The following is an 18156-nucleotide window of genomic DNA, read 5'->3' as shown; positions in this document are numbered from 1 at the left end:
TGCCATATTTCAAAAAGTGAAAAGCAGGACAGGAATTTTTAAGGATTTTTCTGGACATTTTTTCGATTTCCGCCCAGACACTTCTTCTGATTGCAGTATTCTGAATATGTCTGGGAAATTCCGGAAGTATGGCAACCCTATTATAGTGGCGGCTGAGGAGCTTTGAATTGGCTCAACAGTGTGGATTGTTGCAGCCAAATATGGTGAGTGGGATTGTGCTGTCCACCCATCAAAATTATGGGGGAAATTCTACTTGTTGAAAACACACGAAGCCCAGTTAAAATAATAATTTTAAAAATACAGAGCTCCAAAAAGATGAGAGCATTCTAGATGGCTGGTTTGTAGCTGTCCAAATGAGTAATCACCTCCCACCAAAAGTTCTGTAGTTTGTTCAGTGCTTGATAATGTGAACAAGTGTAATAAAGACGTAATATAAGCAAGACATCAGAGTGGCTTTTTCCATACATTATCGAAACAATAATGCTTTTGCTATAACGACTGCCCTATGGGGAAAATGTATAAACTACAGAACTTGGGGCTGGTCCTGGCACAAAGGTGAGCCATGCATTGAGGAAGGAGATGAACCTCAGTCCATTCACAAAAATAATAGTGAATGAATACTGAGCTTATATGCCTTTGTGATTGGCCCTGCTTATTGGCCCTTCATTGGTATTGTTGGATGTCTAGCATTGGCACTTATTCTGAAAAGCACTGCATCTTATTAGAGGTCATGCAATGGAGGACCAGGCAAGTACTGTCCTGAGGCTAAATTATATACCGGTACCCTACCAGGAACATAACCTATGTGCTCAGGCCATGAATAAATTGCTATCAGTGATGATACTAAGAAGCAACTTGGCAGAGATGGCTCCAGTTGGTTTTATATCAATTATGCTTTTATAATGAACAAAATGTGTTCACTTAAGTACCTTTTATTCCACTGGTTGAAATCCTTTCTCCATTTAAGCTGCTTAAATGACATTACCTTTGTCAGTATTTAAATAGCCCAAGTGAACAGGATTGCTGATCTCCCCATCTCAGGTGTTTTATATCTCAAAGCAAAATTTCTATAACCTCTAGATATGAATTTTACCATCCTGCATTTCTTCTAAAGCCTCCTGAATAACACTTTGAGAATCATGCCTTAAAAACCAAGGGTTTTTTTAATTCAACTAGGGTGACTGGTGAATGAACAGAGACCATTTTTACAAACATTATTACATTTTGGAACCAACGTTATTTTAAAAACCAAATGATTCTTGTAGGTTAATTATGTTTTCAAAGCACTGATGAAACATTTACTTTTGGATTTTTTGTCCCATTTGCTGTCTGTCTCTCTCTCACACACTCGCAGACTAAATTCTGGTAAATATATTTGTACAAAGACATTAGGTGAGTAAGTGCTAGCCACTTTATTTTTAAAACAAAGGTTATTTATGTTTGGAATTTCAAATCTCTTCTTTAATTTACATTGTCTGTAGAATAATTTCCTCTGTTAAACATCCCCCCCATCCAGTCATTGTAAATAGCACCCCTCACCATATAAATAACACCACAATAACGCCCAGAGGAACAATCCATGGCATGAAAAAAACCAAAACTGATTGTGTTTATTGCCTGCTCCCAAACATGCCTTCTGCATGTACCTGTGTCTTTAAAAAGAATGTACAGAAAGGAGGACTTTGTGCACAGCAGAGTACGGATGATGGGGAATTCATTCCACTATAGACTCCCATGAAACTGTGTTGCAGCCAGCAACCAGAGAACTACAAACAGCACCCTAAACAGATTGTTCTTAGACAGCTCTACTGCCTGTGACATTATTTCAACAAGTAATCATGGCAGAACACACCTAGAAATGGTTAGAATTTCTAGGTTCAATGTGCTAAAAGGAGGGTGCTTTGTTCAGCAAAACATGAGAACAAACAAAACTATCATTGATCTCTCCAACAAGTCAGATGCCCAGTGGTTTGCTTTGTAAAGGTCCCAGTAGCTGCTGGGTGACTATTTGTACCCCTGGCATAAGAGCATAAAAACCAGACTCTACAAAAATCACAATGCAGATCCTGTAATTACGTAGCACTTTGGCTAAACCACCAATTTGAGTGCTGCAGGAAAATGTGTTGATGATAAAGCCCTCTTTGGGGCAAGTCAAGATTATTTAAGATTATGCACTCAGAGGGTTAACATATGCTTAAGTCATATATTGTAGCTTGACTGATGAAAACATTCATTGCTTCTATCCCCTTTGAAAATTATATATATATATATTTATATATATATGTATTAGAAAAAAAGCAAAATAGTCTTAACCCTTTGAGGATCATATTTAGCAGCAAGTCACAATCTAGACAGAGAACAAAGATGATTTCAGTCATTTAGGAAATTATTATTACAAAGATACTGTAAGCACCCTTTCTGTGGTTCCTTCTTTAAGCAACTGATACAGACAAAAAAAGAAGGAGAAGAAATCAAATGAAACAGTTGCACACAGGTTTGGAGGATTTTTGTTTGTTTGTTTTCAGAATCTCAAAGGGTTAAGCCAAGACTTTCAGCAAAAGTGTTTTATTAAAAGGGTGAATTAGGTGAGCGAACAGTCTCAGATGAACTGGGTGAATAGTCTTCCGATTCGGAGTTGAGATCAGGTGGTGCTTGTTGTGCCTTGCAGCGCCCCCTCACATCCGGGTTGCGTCTTCGTCGGAAAACCTGCCCCTCCTTATCAAGAGCGGTGGTCTGGCAGGGGCATAAAATGAGAATAAATGAAATTAGGCTGTGTATGAAATGCCATATCTGGCTACCATATGTTCTCCATCCCACCCTTTCTTTTCCCCAGGACTGGGCCTAAAATCAGTCCGGGTCAAATCAAAAACTCTTCCTCCATCCACCCTTCTGTTTCAGCCAGTTTTTGCTGGATTTAACTCATAACACAGATAAATTCACACAAAAGGGCATGACCCAAACTATTAAGAGGCAGCGTGACATCGTCAAGCATATACAGTGTGTGTGTGTGTGTGTGTGTGTGCACATGCCATATGTTAAACTTCTGGATGCTATTAATTTCTTGGAGTAAAGGGTTCAGGTTTCAAGGAGAATGCAGACTGACCCTACAATTATTCCCTTTCCAAAGTAAGCCTCTATCCTGACAGGAAAGGTTAAAAGGTGATTTGATTTGTACAAAGGGGGCAAATATTTGCCAACATTAAAAAACAGTGAAGGTGTCAAAAAAAAACCCCAGTCAAACCCAACCCTACATTCTTACAAAACTGTGAGACTAAAGTCAAAGAAAGGGAGAGGAAAGCCAACTTCTAAACAGAATAACCACACACTCATTAGCAAGAAGAGATGTTATTTTACACGTCCAGGGAGCTGGTGTTACCTATATTTATAGTATGTACATCTGTGTCTATATTGCATATTCCCAAATATATCTATATGCAAAGCTGGATTTCCCCTAAACTATGAAGGGCAGAATAGTCAGTGCTCTGCCCAGTTGTTGTTAATCCTTAGATCAGCCTTTCTCAACCTGTGGGTCCCCAGATGTTGTTGAACTACAACTCCCATCACTCTAGCCAGCAAGGCCAGAGCTCAGGGATGATGGGAGTTGTAGTCCAACAACATCTGGGGACCCACAGGTTGAGAACCGCTGGCTTAGATGAAAACGAGAACAACACAACCAGAAGAAGTATGAGGTGTACATGGAGACAGAACCTAGCCTGGGGAGAACCATCCTGCAGATTGGTTTAATCTATTGCTAAAGAGAGAAACAATGTTCACAAAGTGACAAAGTGGTTTGTTTCTTTGGCAACAGGGAAGGCTGCAAGAGAAGTGTCAAGCCAACCCTGAAAGCCATGCACATTTATTGCCACCAGCTCCGCAAATACATTTTGGGTGTATTTATCCAACTCAACAGTTCCTCTAGCACAAATACTTTTGGCTCCCTCTCCCCAACCCTCCCCCCCCCATATGTCTGGGGCTTCCTCCAACTACCCAGAAGAGATTTAGGTGGCACACAGGGAGAGGAAGTTGTGCAGCCCAAAGTGCTTGAGCTGGTGGAACTGTTTTCTTGGATGCCACCCACTGCTCCTGGGATTTCCAAGTTGGCATTAATTTTCAAATTTAACACAAAACATCAAATATGGTGCTTAATTTTCAGAGAGCCTCTAAGTTTTGTTGATTTGGGAGGAACTGTCTACGGTGAATTGACTGCACATGCCAAAAGGATAAAAACTTGGCCTCTAAACTGCAGATATATCCCCTTGGGAGCACGGGAGGCTAAAAACTACCGGATTGTCTAGAAACCAAATGAATGCAAGTGTTAAGTAGGAAATGTTGGAACGACTTCTCTTTATCATGATGGGCTCTTTTAAAAAATAATGCAATCAAGAGGTTATTCTACTTCAAAGGATGTATCATTTTCTCTTGGGACGTGCATAACTGTTTTTCTTCTGGAAAATTTACCAGTTAACTGTAATCCTGGTTAGAGAACGGAGATATATTTATAGACTGGGCATTTCTGAGAACAAGATGAAAACTAAATCCATCAGGTTAGGGCAGAATAGCATTATAGCAATCCATGCTCTAAAATAATGCAATCAGGGCTTGAAAATGATGTAATAAAGGCAGAAGACCGAGAGGGTTTCTATAGCAAATGGATTCAGTTAGGCTGAATTGTTCCACTAATAGTTTCATAGTTAGAATCTTTAGAGCAGTAATACAAAGTGGAGGAAAAATCATATTTGGGTTTTAAACAACAGCAATAATTTTAAATAAGAATGCTAAAATTCAATTGCGATGGTTTGCCAAAGGTTCTTTGTTTACTGCTGATCCTTTGGTAAAGGTCTGACCAGTTTTCAAGGCCCCGTGAGATGCTTGGCCTTAAAACCAACTTTATTATTATATTTTAATATGAAGCAGAAGACAATCCAGATCATATTCACGTTACAAATATAGCATTTACAGTATATAGTTCTCCGAAAGCAATGGAGGGAATGGCATATATTACCATTCAATGACATACAGATTTGCATTTTAAAGTATTTTTTATGCTCCAAAGGCGTTTATTTAAAGGTTTGACCCACATCACATAATTTTTATATTAATCCCAGACTCAAGATGAAATTCTTCCCTTGGTATTCAAGTTTGATTTAAAATATGAAGGCTGCAATTTAGCCTCCAGCGGCGTTCTGCAAGTCTTACTAAAGTCAGTTGCCCTGATCTAGGTAGGGCCATGCAGAAAAACAGATGCAGACTTCTGCAGATGTATCTAGCTGTCTGTCGAAGTTAGGAAGTTGTCTTATACTGAATTATAGCATTCATTCATCTAGCTCATCTAGTCTACACTCCAGTGTTCGATCCTAACCCTGCCTATCGCTGCCAGGAAGTGAACCTGGGACTTACTGGAATACAACGCATGCGCTCTGCAACTGAGCTATGGCCCTTTCCTATAGTATAGCACAAATAGGCGCTCTGCTTGTAGCCTTCAAACAGCTACATCCACCCAAACCACACCACCTCTCAGAGGTCACGTGCATTATGCACACAAGTTTAAATGTGCCTAAGTTGTGGGCTTGCTGTATATAAGCGTTTGGAACAATACAATAAACCTCAGGCGTTCATGAGCACACTATGATGGGAATGACATTTCTCAGCTGGAGGGAAGTAGCATTCTGAGTTCCAAGGGAAAAGTCTATATTGGTAGCAACCTAGTAAAATTGCATGATTCTTACAGAGGATAGATAGGCAGCTACCTACTGCGTATTTGATTAGCAAATTGTCTTTAACAGGTCGGTGCTAATGAACTCTGAAGCATCCTTCAGGAAGCACCAAGGTCTGCAACACCACTCAGACATTATGCTGCCATGGTAGACTTTGCCATAACCAACGTCATTCTGAAAGTTTTCATTGGAGCCCACAACTTGGCCTACTGCCCTGGCTCTGGAAGACACACCCTCCACCCCCAATTGTAGCAACTGTGAAATACTTGGCACATTTTAGCTGTTGCGTAATGATTTCTCTTGGGGACGCGGGTGGCGCTGTGGGTAAAACCTCAGTGCCTAGGACTTGCTGATTGCAAGGTCAGCGGTTCGAATCCCCACGGCGGGGTGAGTTCCTGTCGTTCGGTTCCAGCTCCTGCCCACCTAGCAGTTCAAAAGCACCCCTAAGTGCAAGTAGATAAATAGGTACCGCTTTATAGCGGGAAGGTAAACAGCGTTTCCGTGTGCTGCGCTGGTGCTGGCTCGCCAGAGCAGCTTCGCCACGCTGGCCACGTGACCCAGAAGTGTCTCCGGACAGCCTTGGCTCCCGGCCTCTTGAGCGAGATGAGCGCGCAACCCTAGAGTCAGACACGACTGGCCCGTATGGGCAGGGGTACCTTTACCTTTACCTTTAATGATTTGTCTACTAGCTCAGTAATCACTGGAGGGAAAATACTCACTTTTTATGGGCATGGTGACTCCCCCCCCCACCTTTCCGTTGCTTTTGTTTTACTGCTAGCCATGCACATACAAACATATTCGTTTCATTAATAAAAGAATACGTGCGTATGTTTTCCCTCTTAGTGCATGCATTATTCATATTAGCTACAGGGCTGCAGTGAGGGCAGTGCCAGCGAGATATGCAGCTGTTCGTGCATTAATCTAAGAAAGGTTCCCCCGCCACTTCTCTCCCTCTTTTATTCTGTAGGATGCCTTTACAGTTTGCTTGCCATTTTGGATATGTTCTGTTCACTTTGCTGAACTAGGCCTATATTATGTACTGTTGCAACATTTGCTCAGAATACTTTAAAAGCTCCCACAATCACACCATTCTATTCCACTTCCATTAGCACCCAATGGACAATGCTTAACAGTAAAGGTAAAGGAACCCCTGACCATTAGGTCCAGTCGTGACCGACTCTGGGGTTGTGGCGCTCATCTCACTTTATTGGCCGAGGGAGCCGGCATACAGCTTCCAGGTCATGTGGCCAGCATGACTAAGCCACTTCTGGCGAACCAGAAACGGAAACGCCGTTTACCTTCCCGCCGGAGTGGTTCCTATTTATCTACTTGCACTTTGACGTGCTTTCGAACTGCTAGGTGGGCAGGAGCTGGGACAGAGCAACGGGAGCTCACCCTGTCGCGGGGATTTGAACCGCCGACCTTCTCATCGGCAAGTCCTAGGCTCTGTGGTTTAACCCACAGTGCCACCCGAGTAGCATCTCCAAATTGCCTGGCATTTAATAACCTATCAGCACTGCTGGAATCTTTAAAAGGAGGAACATCAGAGCCCGTCTGACCTGTGTGAAGAGCAAGTAGCTCTCCCAAGAGATGCCTTGTGGGTGGCAATGAGAGAATGGGGAAAGGCAGGTTTAATTCCTAGCATCTTTAGGTAGGGCTGGGAAGTGTAGACAATACTGAGCTAGATGGATCAATGATCTGACTCAGCATAAGGCACATTCCCCACATTCCTAGTGGTCCTTTTCTGTGGTTGTCCTCCAACTATAGACTATTCTCTCACCAACACTGCCATCTTTTTTGGCTCCAGAAGATTTGTTTCTTTCTTCAGGCATTTGGACATGATGGCCTGGCTATGGGTGAATATTAAGTACTCATTCTTTTTTGAAATGGTGGCAGGTCTTTTATGCTTTCGGATTATTATTCTAAAAACATACTGCGGTATTTTTGCATTATATTCTTTTAGTTGATATTGCTTCCCCACCCCCTTCCACTTTTTGCACTCCACCCAATACCGGATGGCAGGGTTGAGCGGCTATGCTGCTTACCTGACCTCCTGGCAAGTGCGTCATTCCTGATTCGTGAGAGGGAGAGTGGGAGGAACAAGGTAATAGGGAGGTTGATGCTGTACAAAGATGACAGCTGGAGCACCGTAATGCCTCTGTCACTGCCCGCCACCTTGCCCCTTCCACTCTTCCTTCTGGTAAGCAGCAGCGACCCATCTTCTGGGAGGTCAGGTAAGGGCTGCCATCTCACTCCATTGTCCACTACTGACTCCGTCTTAAGACTGTTACATAAAGCAGACTTTGGAACACCATAGAGAGTCTCTTCTCCCTCTCTATAACTCAGTTTGGCAAACCATTCTGTCCAAAAAAGAGTTATGAAGAACTCAAAATGTTGTTCACTGCTTTGTGATATTTTAGTAAGTTCTACAGTGGTACCTCAGGTTACATACACTTCCGGTTACATACGCTTCAGGTTACAGACTCCGCTAACCCAGAAATAGTACCTCGGGTTAAGAACTTTGCTTCAGGATGAGAACAGAAATCGTGCTCCGGCGGCGCAGCGGTAGTGGGAGGCCCCATTAGCTAAAGTGGTGCTTCAGGTTAAGAACAGTTTCAGGTTAAGAACAGACCTCCGGGACAAATTAAGTACGTAACCAGAGGTACCACTGTATTATTATTAACTTTATTATTAATATATCCCACCTTTTCCTCTAACAGGACCAGTGCTATTTTTCTAGAAAAAGAGGTGCCAGAACTCACTATGAACTCTTCCCTCATTCTCTTCGAATGGCAATGGTGCCCATCTGAGAGGTGCCAGAACTAAGTTCCAGTGAGTTCTGACTGAAAAAAAGGCCTGAACAGGACTCAAGGAACCCCTAAATTCTGAGTCATCTAGGCCCTTCTCTTGGTCCTGCCATCTTCACAGGCACACTTGGTGGGGATGTAGGAGAGGGCCTTCTCGGTGGCTGCTCCCAGACTCTGGAACTACCTCCATGGAGAAGCTAGACTGACTCCCTCCTTGTTGTCCTTCCACCAGCAAGTGAAAACTTTATCGTTTCAACATGCTTTTGGGAATGGACAGCTTTTAATGAAAGAGCTGGTGCCGTGCTGTTTTTATTGTAATTATTTGTATGGCTTTAATAGATTTTATAGGTTTTACATTGTTTTACTCCTAACAATGCTTAATTGTTTTTAAATTATTGTTTTCCCTATGCTTTTAGCACTTTTATATGTAAGCTGCCTTGAGTCCCATCAGGGGAAAACACGGCAGTATAAATAAATACATAATCATTAATATTACATTCTCTTGCTGATAAAATCACTTCGACTTGGCCAAACCTGCCCACTGCTGCCTTAGCAGATTGTGAGCCAGAACTGTCAGAAGTTCCAGCTTGACCCAATTGCATTGGATCACTTTTGCCTTGGATCATATGAAGATGCGGCAATATCCTGTAATATTTGAATAAGGCAGTCGTCAGGTTTCTCCTCAACAGCCCCTCAGAGCAGGAATGACCTGGCAAACTTTAGAAAGTCTAAATACACAATGTCTACTGGAGAACTCTTATCCATATGCTTGTTGACACTCTCAAAGAACTCCAAAAGATTAGGTAGGGCTTATCCTTGTGGGAAACAGTTCCTCTTCAGCTAGACTTGTTCTTCTATATGCTTGATTATTAAAATATATATATATATCCACTAGTTCTCCTGAAACAGATATTAAGCTATAATTGGCTTCTATTTTCCTGGATCTCCCCCGGATCCCTGTTTAAAAATTGTTACTACTTTGGCCACTTTCAAGTTCTCACATACAGAAGTTGATCTTATGGGATAAGTTACATATTTTTGTCTGAAGGCCAGCAAATTCCCCTTGGAAACTTGCTCTATGTGGGGATGCCCTAGTAGAGAACTCAGAAGCTCCTGTTGGTCTAATATTTAATTCCAGCTGCATAGGAGCATATACTACTATTTCCACATACGAAGCTGCCTTATATTGAGTCAAGGCCATTGGTCCATCTGGCTCAGGAATGTCTAAACTCACTGGCTGTGGCTCTCGAGGATTCCAGACAGGGAGTTCCCCCCAAGTCCTACCTGCAGAATGAACCTAGGACCTCCTGCATGCAGAGCATCTGCCTGAACTGACTAATTAGCTTCAGAGCTCAATTAAAGGTGCTGTATCCTTAAGCTCTTGACAACCTGGGACCTGCATAATTACAGGACTGTCTTTCTTCATATGCACTCCCCAGCTAATTAACATTAGGTGACCTGCTCCACATTTCATCACTCTGCCAGGCCAAGTTGATCTCAGCAATATCCCACCCACCCCCTTTTTTTTGCAATGCAATGCAGCTGAAGTCATGGAATACCTTTGCTGAAACACATCCCTGTAGGACCTTCTTATTTAGGAAGGATATGGGGAACGGTTGTTATTATTATTTTATTGTATCCCACCCTCCCCCGCTTCCCCCCAAAAGGAGCCCAGTTGAGCTAGGCACTTAACTACAGAAATTTGGGTTGTAGTGGTGGCCTCTTGTGCCTTCAAACCATACCGTGGAATGGATAGGAGTTGTAGCACCAAAACATCGGGAGGGCAGCAAGCTGGGGAAAGCTGGTATAAATGATAAGCTTTCCTGAGTCAACTTAGCACCAACCCCATCGCCATTATTCACACGTGATGGGGGAACTCCAAAATACTGTTTAATGTTCAATTATGTTTTTGTAAATGCTGGAAGCTGTCCAGAGTGGCTGGGGCATCCTAGTTGGATGGGCAGGGTACAGATTATTATTATTATTATTATTAGTAGTAGTAGTAGTAGTAGTAGTAGTAGTAATTTGAACAAGTTGTTTTTGGATTTCACAGGCCACATGCTATCCACTCAACAACACTGGCTCCCATGAAAAGAATCTGCCGTAATTACCATTTGCAGTCTCAACGAAGGATTCATTATGAATTAATCAATGCAACTGCCATTGTCATTACAGGATGGCGATAGCTTTCTATACATTGCTTCCCATATTACGTTCATGAGACTTTAAGCAAGGTCAGTGAGCAGGACATACTGCAAGCTATCCAATCTTAAAGGGAAAAGTCGCGGCTAGCCTGCAGTTGCCTCTCTTATTCTTGTCCACCAAAATCAAATCACTAGAAGGTGGCTATCGGAACCAGGTCAAAGTGTTTTTTAAAATTCAGATGTTAAATATGTTAAGAGTAAGGTTGTTCAAGGCTGGCTAAATATTGATATAACTTGCTCAGTGAGGTGTGGGAAATACAATGGAAATGTGAAGGGTTACAAAAACCCTGTCAGTTCTTTCTCTCAAGAGGACAATGTTTTCCCTTCGTTGTCTCTCTTATTTTTCTTCGTGTTTAAGCTTTCTTACTTTTATCTTTCTGCATCCTGAAAAGGGCAATTGGGTGTCCCAGCAGAAAATCATTTCCACGCCTGATAAAGTGTTACAAACACATGGTATGGCTCTCCCAACATTGAATCAGTTTAGACTGACATACCATGTTTAAATTCTCTCCACATTGAAAAACAACAAGAACCCTCTCTACCCGTAGAAATCAAGCACACGGGGGCAGGAGGAGGACATTAGCCCGGGGTAGCAAATGTAGCGCTCTCCATGTATTATGGAATACAAATCCCATTATCCCTTGGCTGGGGGGGGGGTGTGCTAGTCCACAACATCTATGAAGAGTAGGGAATTTTTAATTCCTCCACCTGTATTCTGGTGTAATCCCAAGAGAGCATTTCTAGATGTGCAATTTAGCTTTGATTTTGATCTTCCAAGCAGTAGATGTGTATACATTCTGGTGCATATATCTAATTCCCCCTGGCACAGAGAACCATTTAAACAGGGGGAGTCACTCAAAATAAATGGGGAGAGGCCCTTCAGGCAGGAAATATTTTGCAGCCAAAGCGGGTCACTGGACTGTAATGTGGGTTATGTTTGGGACTTAAGGGGTCCTTATAGCAGGATGTCAACAACATTTTTTTAATATTAACTATCAAGCACTTTGCCCATTTTACAGATGGACAATGTTTTGTTTGCACTACTTGAAAAGCAGCTATCACAGTCGTATGCTGTAATCTTACCATGCCCTGTTTAACATATATTCACTGGTGTTTAATATATATTTGTATATGCCCTGTTTAATATATATTTGTATGCAGAATGTGTATTTGCCTTTGTGTATTTGCACAGTTATGTCTTCCAGAATCCTAGGGGTAAAATGTTGCATTAATTATCAATATAGCTCCTACCTTCTTAAGTACTAGAATCTTTCCAAAATTTTATCCACTCTTAAAATGAGCTTATACCGATGCCTTATTAAGTCTTCATTTACTCTTTGACTTCATGCGAAAATTCAACCATGTTGTCCTTCATACTATAAAGCAGAGGTAAATCTGTCCATATAATACAAAGACATTTTGATGCTTATATTAGGATGTCATAGCAGTAGCCTGCATAGACAATGCTGGTATATACCCAATAATTTTATCTGGTATTAGCAGCAGTTCCTTGTAAACATGTGAACATTTGTTAGTCTTGGGTCATCAGGAAAATGCGCATTATTTGTTTCAAACATTGTCCATCGGAAAGGTTAAAATACTGATCAAAGGCTTAGAATACTTAAACAAATATGCCATTTTAAACATCAGTGGAATGGCTTTCAGTAAGAAAGACCACTGTGCATCTCCTCTACTGCAAAGTACCCACTCTGATGATTATTTAAGAAACAACATCTGTATGTGTGTATATATATATATATATATATATGCAGGTTTTGGTGTCCTCGGGTGTCTTCCCGTGTAAAAGTTGGGGTGTCTAGGCGACGTTTCGACGAGGTCTTACTCGTCATCTTCAGGCTGGTGCTTTCGGCTTCTTGTTACTGGAACAGAGCAGGATCTCAGTGTTTGAGTTCCTATAAATACTGTTGAGGGGGTGTGGTGTATAGCCTCCAATGTTCTGGGCAGAGAGGAAGTTCCCAGGCTAGTGTGCCTTTTCTTCTTTTGTTCCTTAATTACTTGAGGGATATCTTGAGTGATTTCTTGAGTGATATCCTGAGTACCACTTAGGTGGGTCATTAGGTGTGGATTAGTTGCTAAAGTCTTTGTGTCTTGACCTCTTGAACTTTGTGAGAGAATACTATTTCTTCTGGCCCGGTCTGCTGTACTTTGATCCATGCATTTTAGTTAAATTCTAGAAAGGGGGATACTGAATGTATTGTAAATGCTTGCGATGACTGCTGCCACCATTATGATAATGAAGGTAAAATATCACACACACACACACACACACACACACACACACGTGTGTAATATACAGTTTTGAAATCCTAATCTTTTGAGGTAAAATGCATTTGACAATTCTCTGGCAATCCACCGCTGCATCTTAAAAAAAATAAAAATAATAATAATAATCACAAGCAGACCTGAGGAATATAAATATTAAAATCTAATAAACAGCCGCTGGATAGATGAAGAAGTGATTAATTTAGGAAAGGCATAGCATCTGTTTCTGTAGCAAGATTAGACGTTTTAAAAAGAAAACACATCGCAAGTAACTACCCCGTTCTCCATAGACATAATCACAATCCTATCAACTTTGTACATCACAGGATAGTACCGAAGAGGAGGGGGATCCATGCAATATACTCTTTTTTTTAATCTGTTGTTTAAAAAAAAGTATAACAAAATGTGCATACTTTAAAACACAAGCTTACCAGCACATATACAATGCATTTTATTTCGTTGAACTGGGGGGAAAGCTTCTAAATACTATGTTATGTCAATGCATTGTTGAATCTATAAGGCAAAGGTAGTGGTTGGGGGTGGGTGGGATTTAAAATGACAGTATATAATTTCACATCTCATAGAGAAAAGGAATATAAATCTATACACGTAGGTACTGGTGTCCTGTTGCCATATCGTGGGTCTAAAACAGAAAGGAGCACAGGACAGTAGATGCCTTAAAACCATAAATGTGAAAGAAAACATCGCTTGAGCATATCCATTTTATTTTATTTTTTCTGTATACACTGTCCTTTTAACTATAGGGATAACTTGAATACTGAGCATGTGCAATGAAGAAAAAGCTTGCAATGTCAGTGTGAATAATGGGGTGAGGAAGGGGAATGAGGGGTGTGGCATCTCAATCAAAGGTTAAAATGAAACTGATAAAAGCAGCATATGGACTGGATAACGAATTAAAAATAAAATATAAAATGTTTATCCACTGAAGGAACTGGTTAATGGAGACTGCCAGCACGTTGCCATGGAAACACTGACTGTTGGAGCTGTACCATCTCATACCTTATCCAATACATTCCTGGTTGTTGGTAGTAGTCCAAAGAACCTGATCTCTTGATGGTAAAACCGTGGTCCAGCTGAGCAGAGAAAAACGGGGCAACTCAGTGGGTCGACATTGTGCTAGAGCATTAAGACCTCCAGACCAACACTGTCCCTTACTTAGTGCATATTTAATGTTCACTTTCACAAGATAGTACTCTAACATCCTTTTAAAAAATAAAAATCTATGCACTGGAAATGGGAAAATAAGAAAATGAAAAAAGAAATAAATGAAAGAAAAAAAGAAAAAAATTAGCCCTAAAAAATCTACCTGGCTGACTTAAGACTCTCGTTTAAAGTGAGATAGGAGAATGCATTTATTTCAACTTCTGACAATTAGTCTGTTTATATAGCAACAAAATTAGGCTGCCCCTTGGGTTTCACATACGTATATATCCCTCTCCCCACCCCCTGTTTGATGGCAAAGGGTGTGTGGTGTTGCTGCTTTTTTAAAAATAATAATAATAGCAAATCGTAGCCATTCCTAGCACCAGAAGAAACCAGACTACACAATGATCAAGTTATGCTTCTTCATATTTGTCGAAATGTGCAAAGATGAAAGAAACACATTTTGACATTCCCATCAATCTTTGTATGTCAGGTTTTTTGTTTGTTTTTTTAAAAAAAGATCTTGTAGACAAGGGATACTCAGGAGTCCTGAATAACTGTATATTCCTGTACCATACACATGAGGCAAAAGGAGTAAATAAATGGTTGCACTGTAAAATCTTTACTAACTTGTACTGAAATCCAAGTTGTAAGCTTAATTTAATATTTTTGTAGGGCGAAGTATATTGGTACATGTGTAGGGGGTGGGGGGGAAGCACATGTTCCATTTATTTCTTCAGTTGTACGGAGGCTGGGTTAGCAAAAAAAAAAATAGAGGTGTTATTTTTCTAACTTTTCCACAGCGAATTGATACGTAAGTGGGTCACTACTTAACAGGTAATTAAATGTTGTTTTAGTCCTTCAGAGAGAGAGAGATAAAGGCACACTGTGCAGTTTAATACTGGAGAATGCTATAATGCTAGAATTGTTACATGGAAATCTATTAAATCTATATTTATTTTTGTTTCCCTCATTAGACGTATAATGTGGTGACATAATGCTGAATGTTTAGAATTCATATTACAAGAGGCAGTTTGAAACATTTCCAGATTCTTACTTATTGAAGCACACACCCTGACTCTGAATCCACACAAGGCATAAATTAATATGTTGCTTTGTTTATTTTGTTTCATTAACCCGTGCTTAGTCTTATGCAAAATATTTTAAAACATCCAAAATGATTGAACATTTCCTGCTGAAAATATGAGCCCCTTATTATGCGTGCGTTATATCCTAGACTGATCTATGATTGCCACCTACTGGCACACTTATGTGATGCACTTGCCATACACAATAGCCAACCTTCCAGGGGGTTTCAAATCAAAATATTGCATTACTATTTGAATTTCTGAATTATTGTAATGGGGAGACACATTTGACCACACATCTCTTTCTCTCACTCACACACCCCTTTTCTCTGTTTGCTAAATACAGTGCTGCTGTTACTTTAAATAAAATAGGCTAAAGGAACAGATTGCAAATAGGACCTGGAGGAAAGCTGAAAACCAAATAATATTTGAGGAGTGACACCTAAACAACAGCTTGTTCTCCATGCTGACCCCGGCTTCTAATGAGTGGTGCACCTACAAGCTGCCTCCACCCCCCCCCCATTTTATCTCTCTCAGCTGAACCCATGGAAATAGATTTGCACAGAGAAATTTAAGGCAAATGGCCAGTGAACAGCTGGAAACAGAAGGAAGTCCTGCAGACCCATCCACAATTAGAGACATTGGGATTTCTAAGCCAGCCTTTGCTCTTCTGGAGACTTCCAGGTGTTTTGGACTACAATATCCATGAGCTTGACTGGTTGCCAAAGGCTGTTTTAAGCTGCCAAACTATCTACTTGCTCTCAAGTAATCATCTCGGAGGGAGTGCACCTGGGTAAAGCTGGTAAGAGGGTTTAACCTTCCAAGATTACTTGCAGGCCTCAGAAGAAGCCATGAAAAATGAAGAGGAAGGCAGAGATAAAAGGAACGGGTGGGGGTTCTCTACCTTGTCTCCCTGATGAGCCGGGGCTTCCTTGGTCTGCCATAAAGACAGAGGAAGTGGAGCCAACACTCCAGAAAGAAGCAGGAAGCCAATGCCCAAAGCTCTGAAGAGTTTGGGACGCTCTGCCAAACCCTGATGAAAATCAAAAGCGGAAAGTATCTGCACTAAATACCACCACCATGCAGACACAACTGCTTAAGTTCTTGCAAACAGCCTGCTAGGGCCAGTCTCTCAATTCTGCCTGCACTTTACCCCAAGGGTAAAATAATAATAATTATTATTAATTTATTAATTATAGCTTGCGTTGGGGAAGGGGGAAGATCTAATCTCTTGAAAACTGGGGTGGGGTGGGGCGATCCCTGGCTCCTCCTCCTCCTCCTCCGATAGAAGTTTGTAAAACTAGGCTGACAGTGCCTTTTGTCATTGATGACTATGCCCTCGTGAATCCTGGCAACACATGATGCTGTCAGCATAGCTTTACTTACTTCTGTCCTAGTAGGAGAAGGGAGCCACCCACCACATGTGGCATCAACCTAATCCAAAAAATGAGGGTCCCACACCTTTTGCAGAGCACATTGCAGGCACTGGTCCATTTAGCAATTTTTGGGTGGTGAAAAGAAACACTCAAAGGGCCCCCCTGATTATCAGGGTAAAGGCTTGTACTCTTTGCCCCTCACTATTATGCACATCATCATTCTCTGCACAATTCTCTAGATGGGATTGTTTTTTTGGGAATAGAGGTGGAAGCTGCAGTTTCATTTCACTGCAGTTCTCAGGAAAATACTTCAACATTTCAGTGCAGAGTTCTAATAAACACATTTTTGTCTGCTCATTTGACTAATGTACACTTTGCGCAAGCAATTTCTCCCAATATAATGCATGCTTGGACATTATTTTCACTAATATATTCATTTTTATCCACACTTTCCCCCTATTCATGCATTTTTTTTTGGAAACATTCTTTGGCTGGATAACCAGATTGCATAATCGGGATAAGTGTGAATTTCATAGGACGGCTGTGTTTTGGTTCTCACATTGTTTTGCATAGAATATGTGGATATGCTTGATTCAGCTTTAAATGTAAACTGAGTCCGATTCCTCCCCTATCCCTAGCTGGGATGGGCTGGGTGGACTGCTGAGGCTGGCTTTCATGTGTACACTGGCTTAAGGGCCCGCAGGCTGATGTACACGTTAGAAAGCTCCAAAATAAATGGTTCTTGAAACACATTGATTTCATTTTGAGAATGAAGGATTGTAAGCTTTAATGGGTGAATTAATCAACTCCAGCTTGTTTGGCTAATTAACTAGAGAGGGTTAATTTGAATCAGCAGGGGCTCAGGGGATGTGTGTGCTCATTTTGGAGACCATGTTGGTTTTGGCAATAGGAAAGAAATATTAAAGGTAGCCTTTCTTTCCAAGAATGAATAAGTCTTAGTCCTTGCTTGTAACATTGTATGTTACTTTGGGCTACAATATCTCAGAAAAGAAAGAAAGAGAGCAACCTTTGAGGTTTCTGTAACATGTAAACTATTTAAATGTGATGAATTAATCAGTTAAAAGACAAATAATTAGTCCACTAAAATTTCTTCACTTGCTGACAGCTGCACTAACAACTCATTAAGGCTGCAGACACGCCTCACTTAGACACAAGAACCTTTACTGAAGCTACTAAGTTGTTTCTGCAGTGGTATATTTTAAGACTGACTCGTAGCTTAAGATGAGGGAAGAGGGTGACACAGCAGCAAAACAAGCTAATGCTCTTCTAGGCTGCATCAACAGAAGTATAGTGTCACTGTCAAGGGAAGGAATAGCAATAGAACCACTCTACTCTGCCTTGGTCAGACCACACCTGGAGTACTGTGTCCACAATTTAAGAAGGATGTTAACAAGATGGAACATGTGCAGAGGAGGGCAACCAGGATGATTAAGGGTCTGGAAACCAAGCCTTATGAGGAATGGTTGAAGGAGCTGGGTATGTTTAGCCTTGAAAAGAGA

General features: G+C 41.1%; 1 protein-coding gene across 5 annotated transcripts in view; it reads right to left on the bottom strand.

The window, feature by feature from the left end:
• Positions 1-1580: 1580 nt before the first annotated feature.
• DCLK1 (doublecortin like kinase 1) overlaps positions 1581-18156 on the bottom strand; it is a 200292-nt gene continuing 183716 nt past the window's right edge. For 4 of the 5 annotated variants that reach the window (XM_081909354.1, XM_081909352.1, XM_081909353.1 and 1 more), the window contains one exon: positions 1581-2733. In XM_081909354.1, the coding sequence (XP_081765480.1) occupies positions 2569-2733 (165 nt within the window). In that variant the 3' untranslated portion in view covers positions 1581-2568. Of the gene's footprint in view, positions 2734-14028; positions 14103-18156 lie in introns of all 5 variants that reach the window. The other variant, XM_081909355.1, reaches the window with a different exon arrangement.

The sequence above is a fragment of the Podarcis melisellensis genome, assembly GCF_964234715.1.
Source record: "Podarcis melisellensis genome assembly, chromosome: 4".
Taxonomy (NCBI): Eukaryota; Metazoa; Chordata; class Lepidosauria; order Squamata; family Lacertidae; genus Podarcis; species Podarcis melisellensis.
This window is presented reverse-complemented; position numbering and strand designations above follow the sequence as displayed.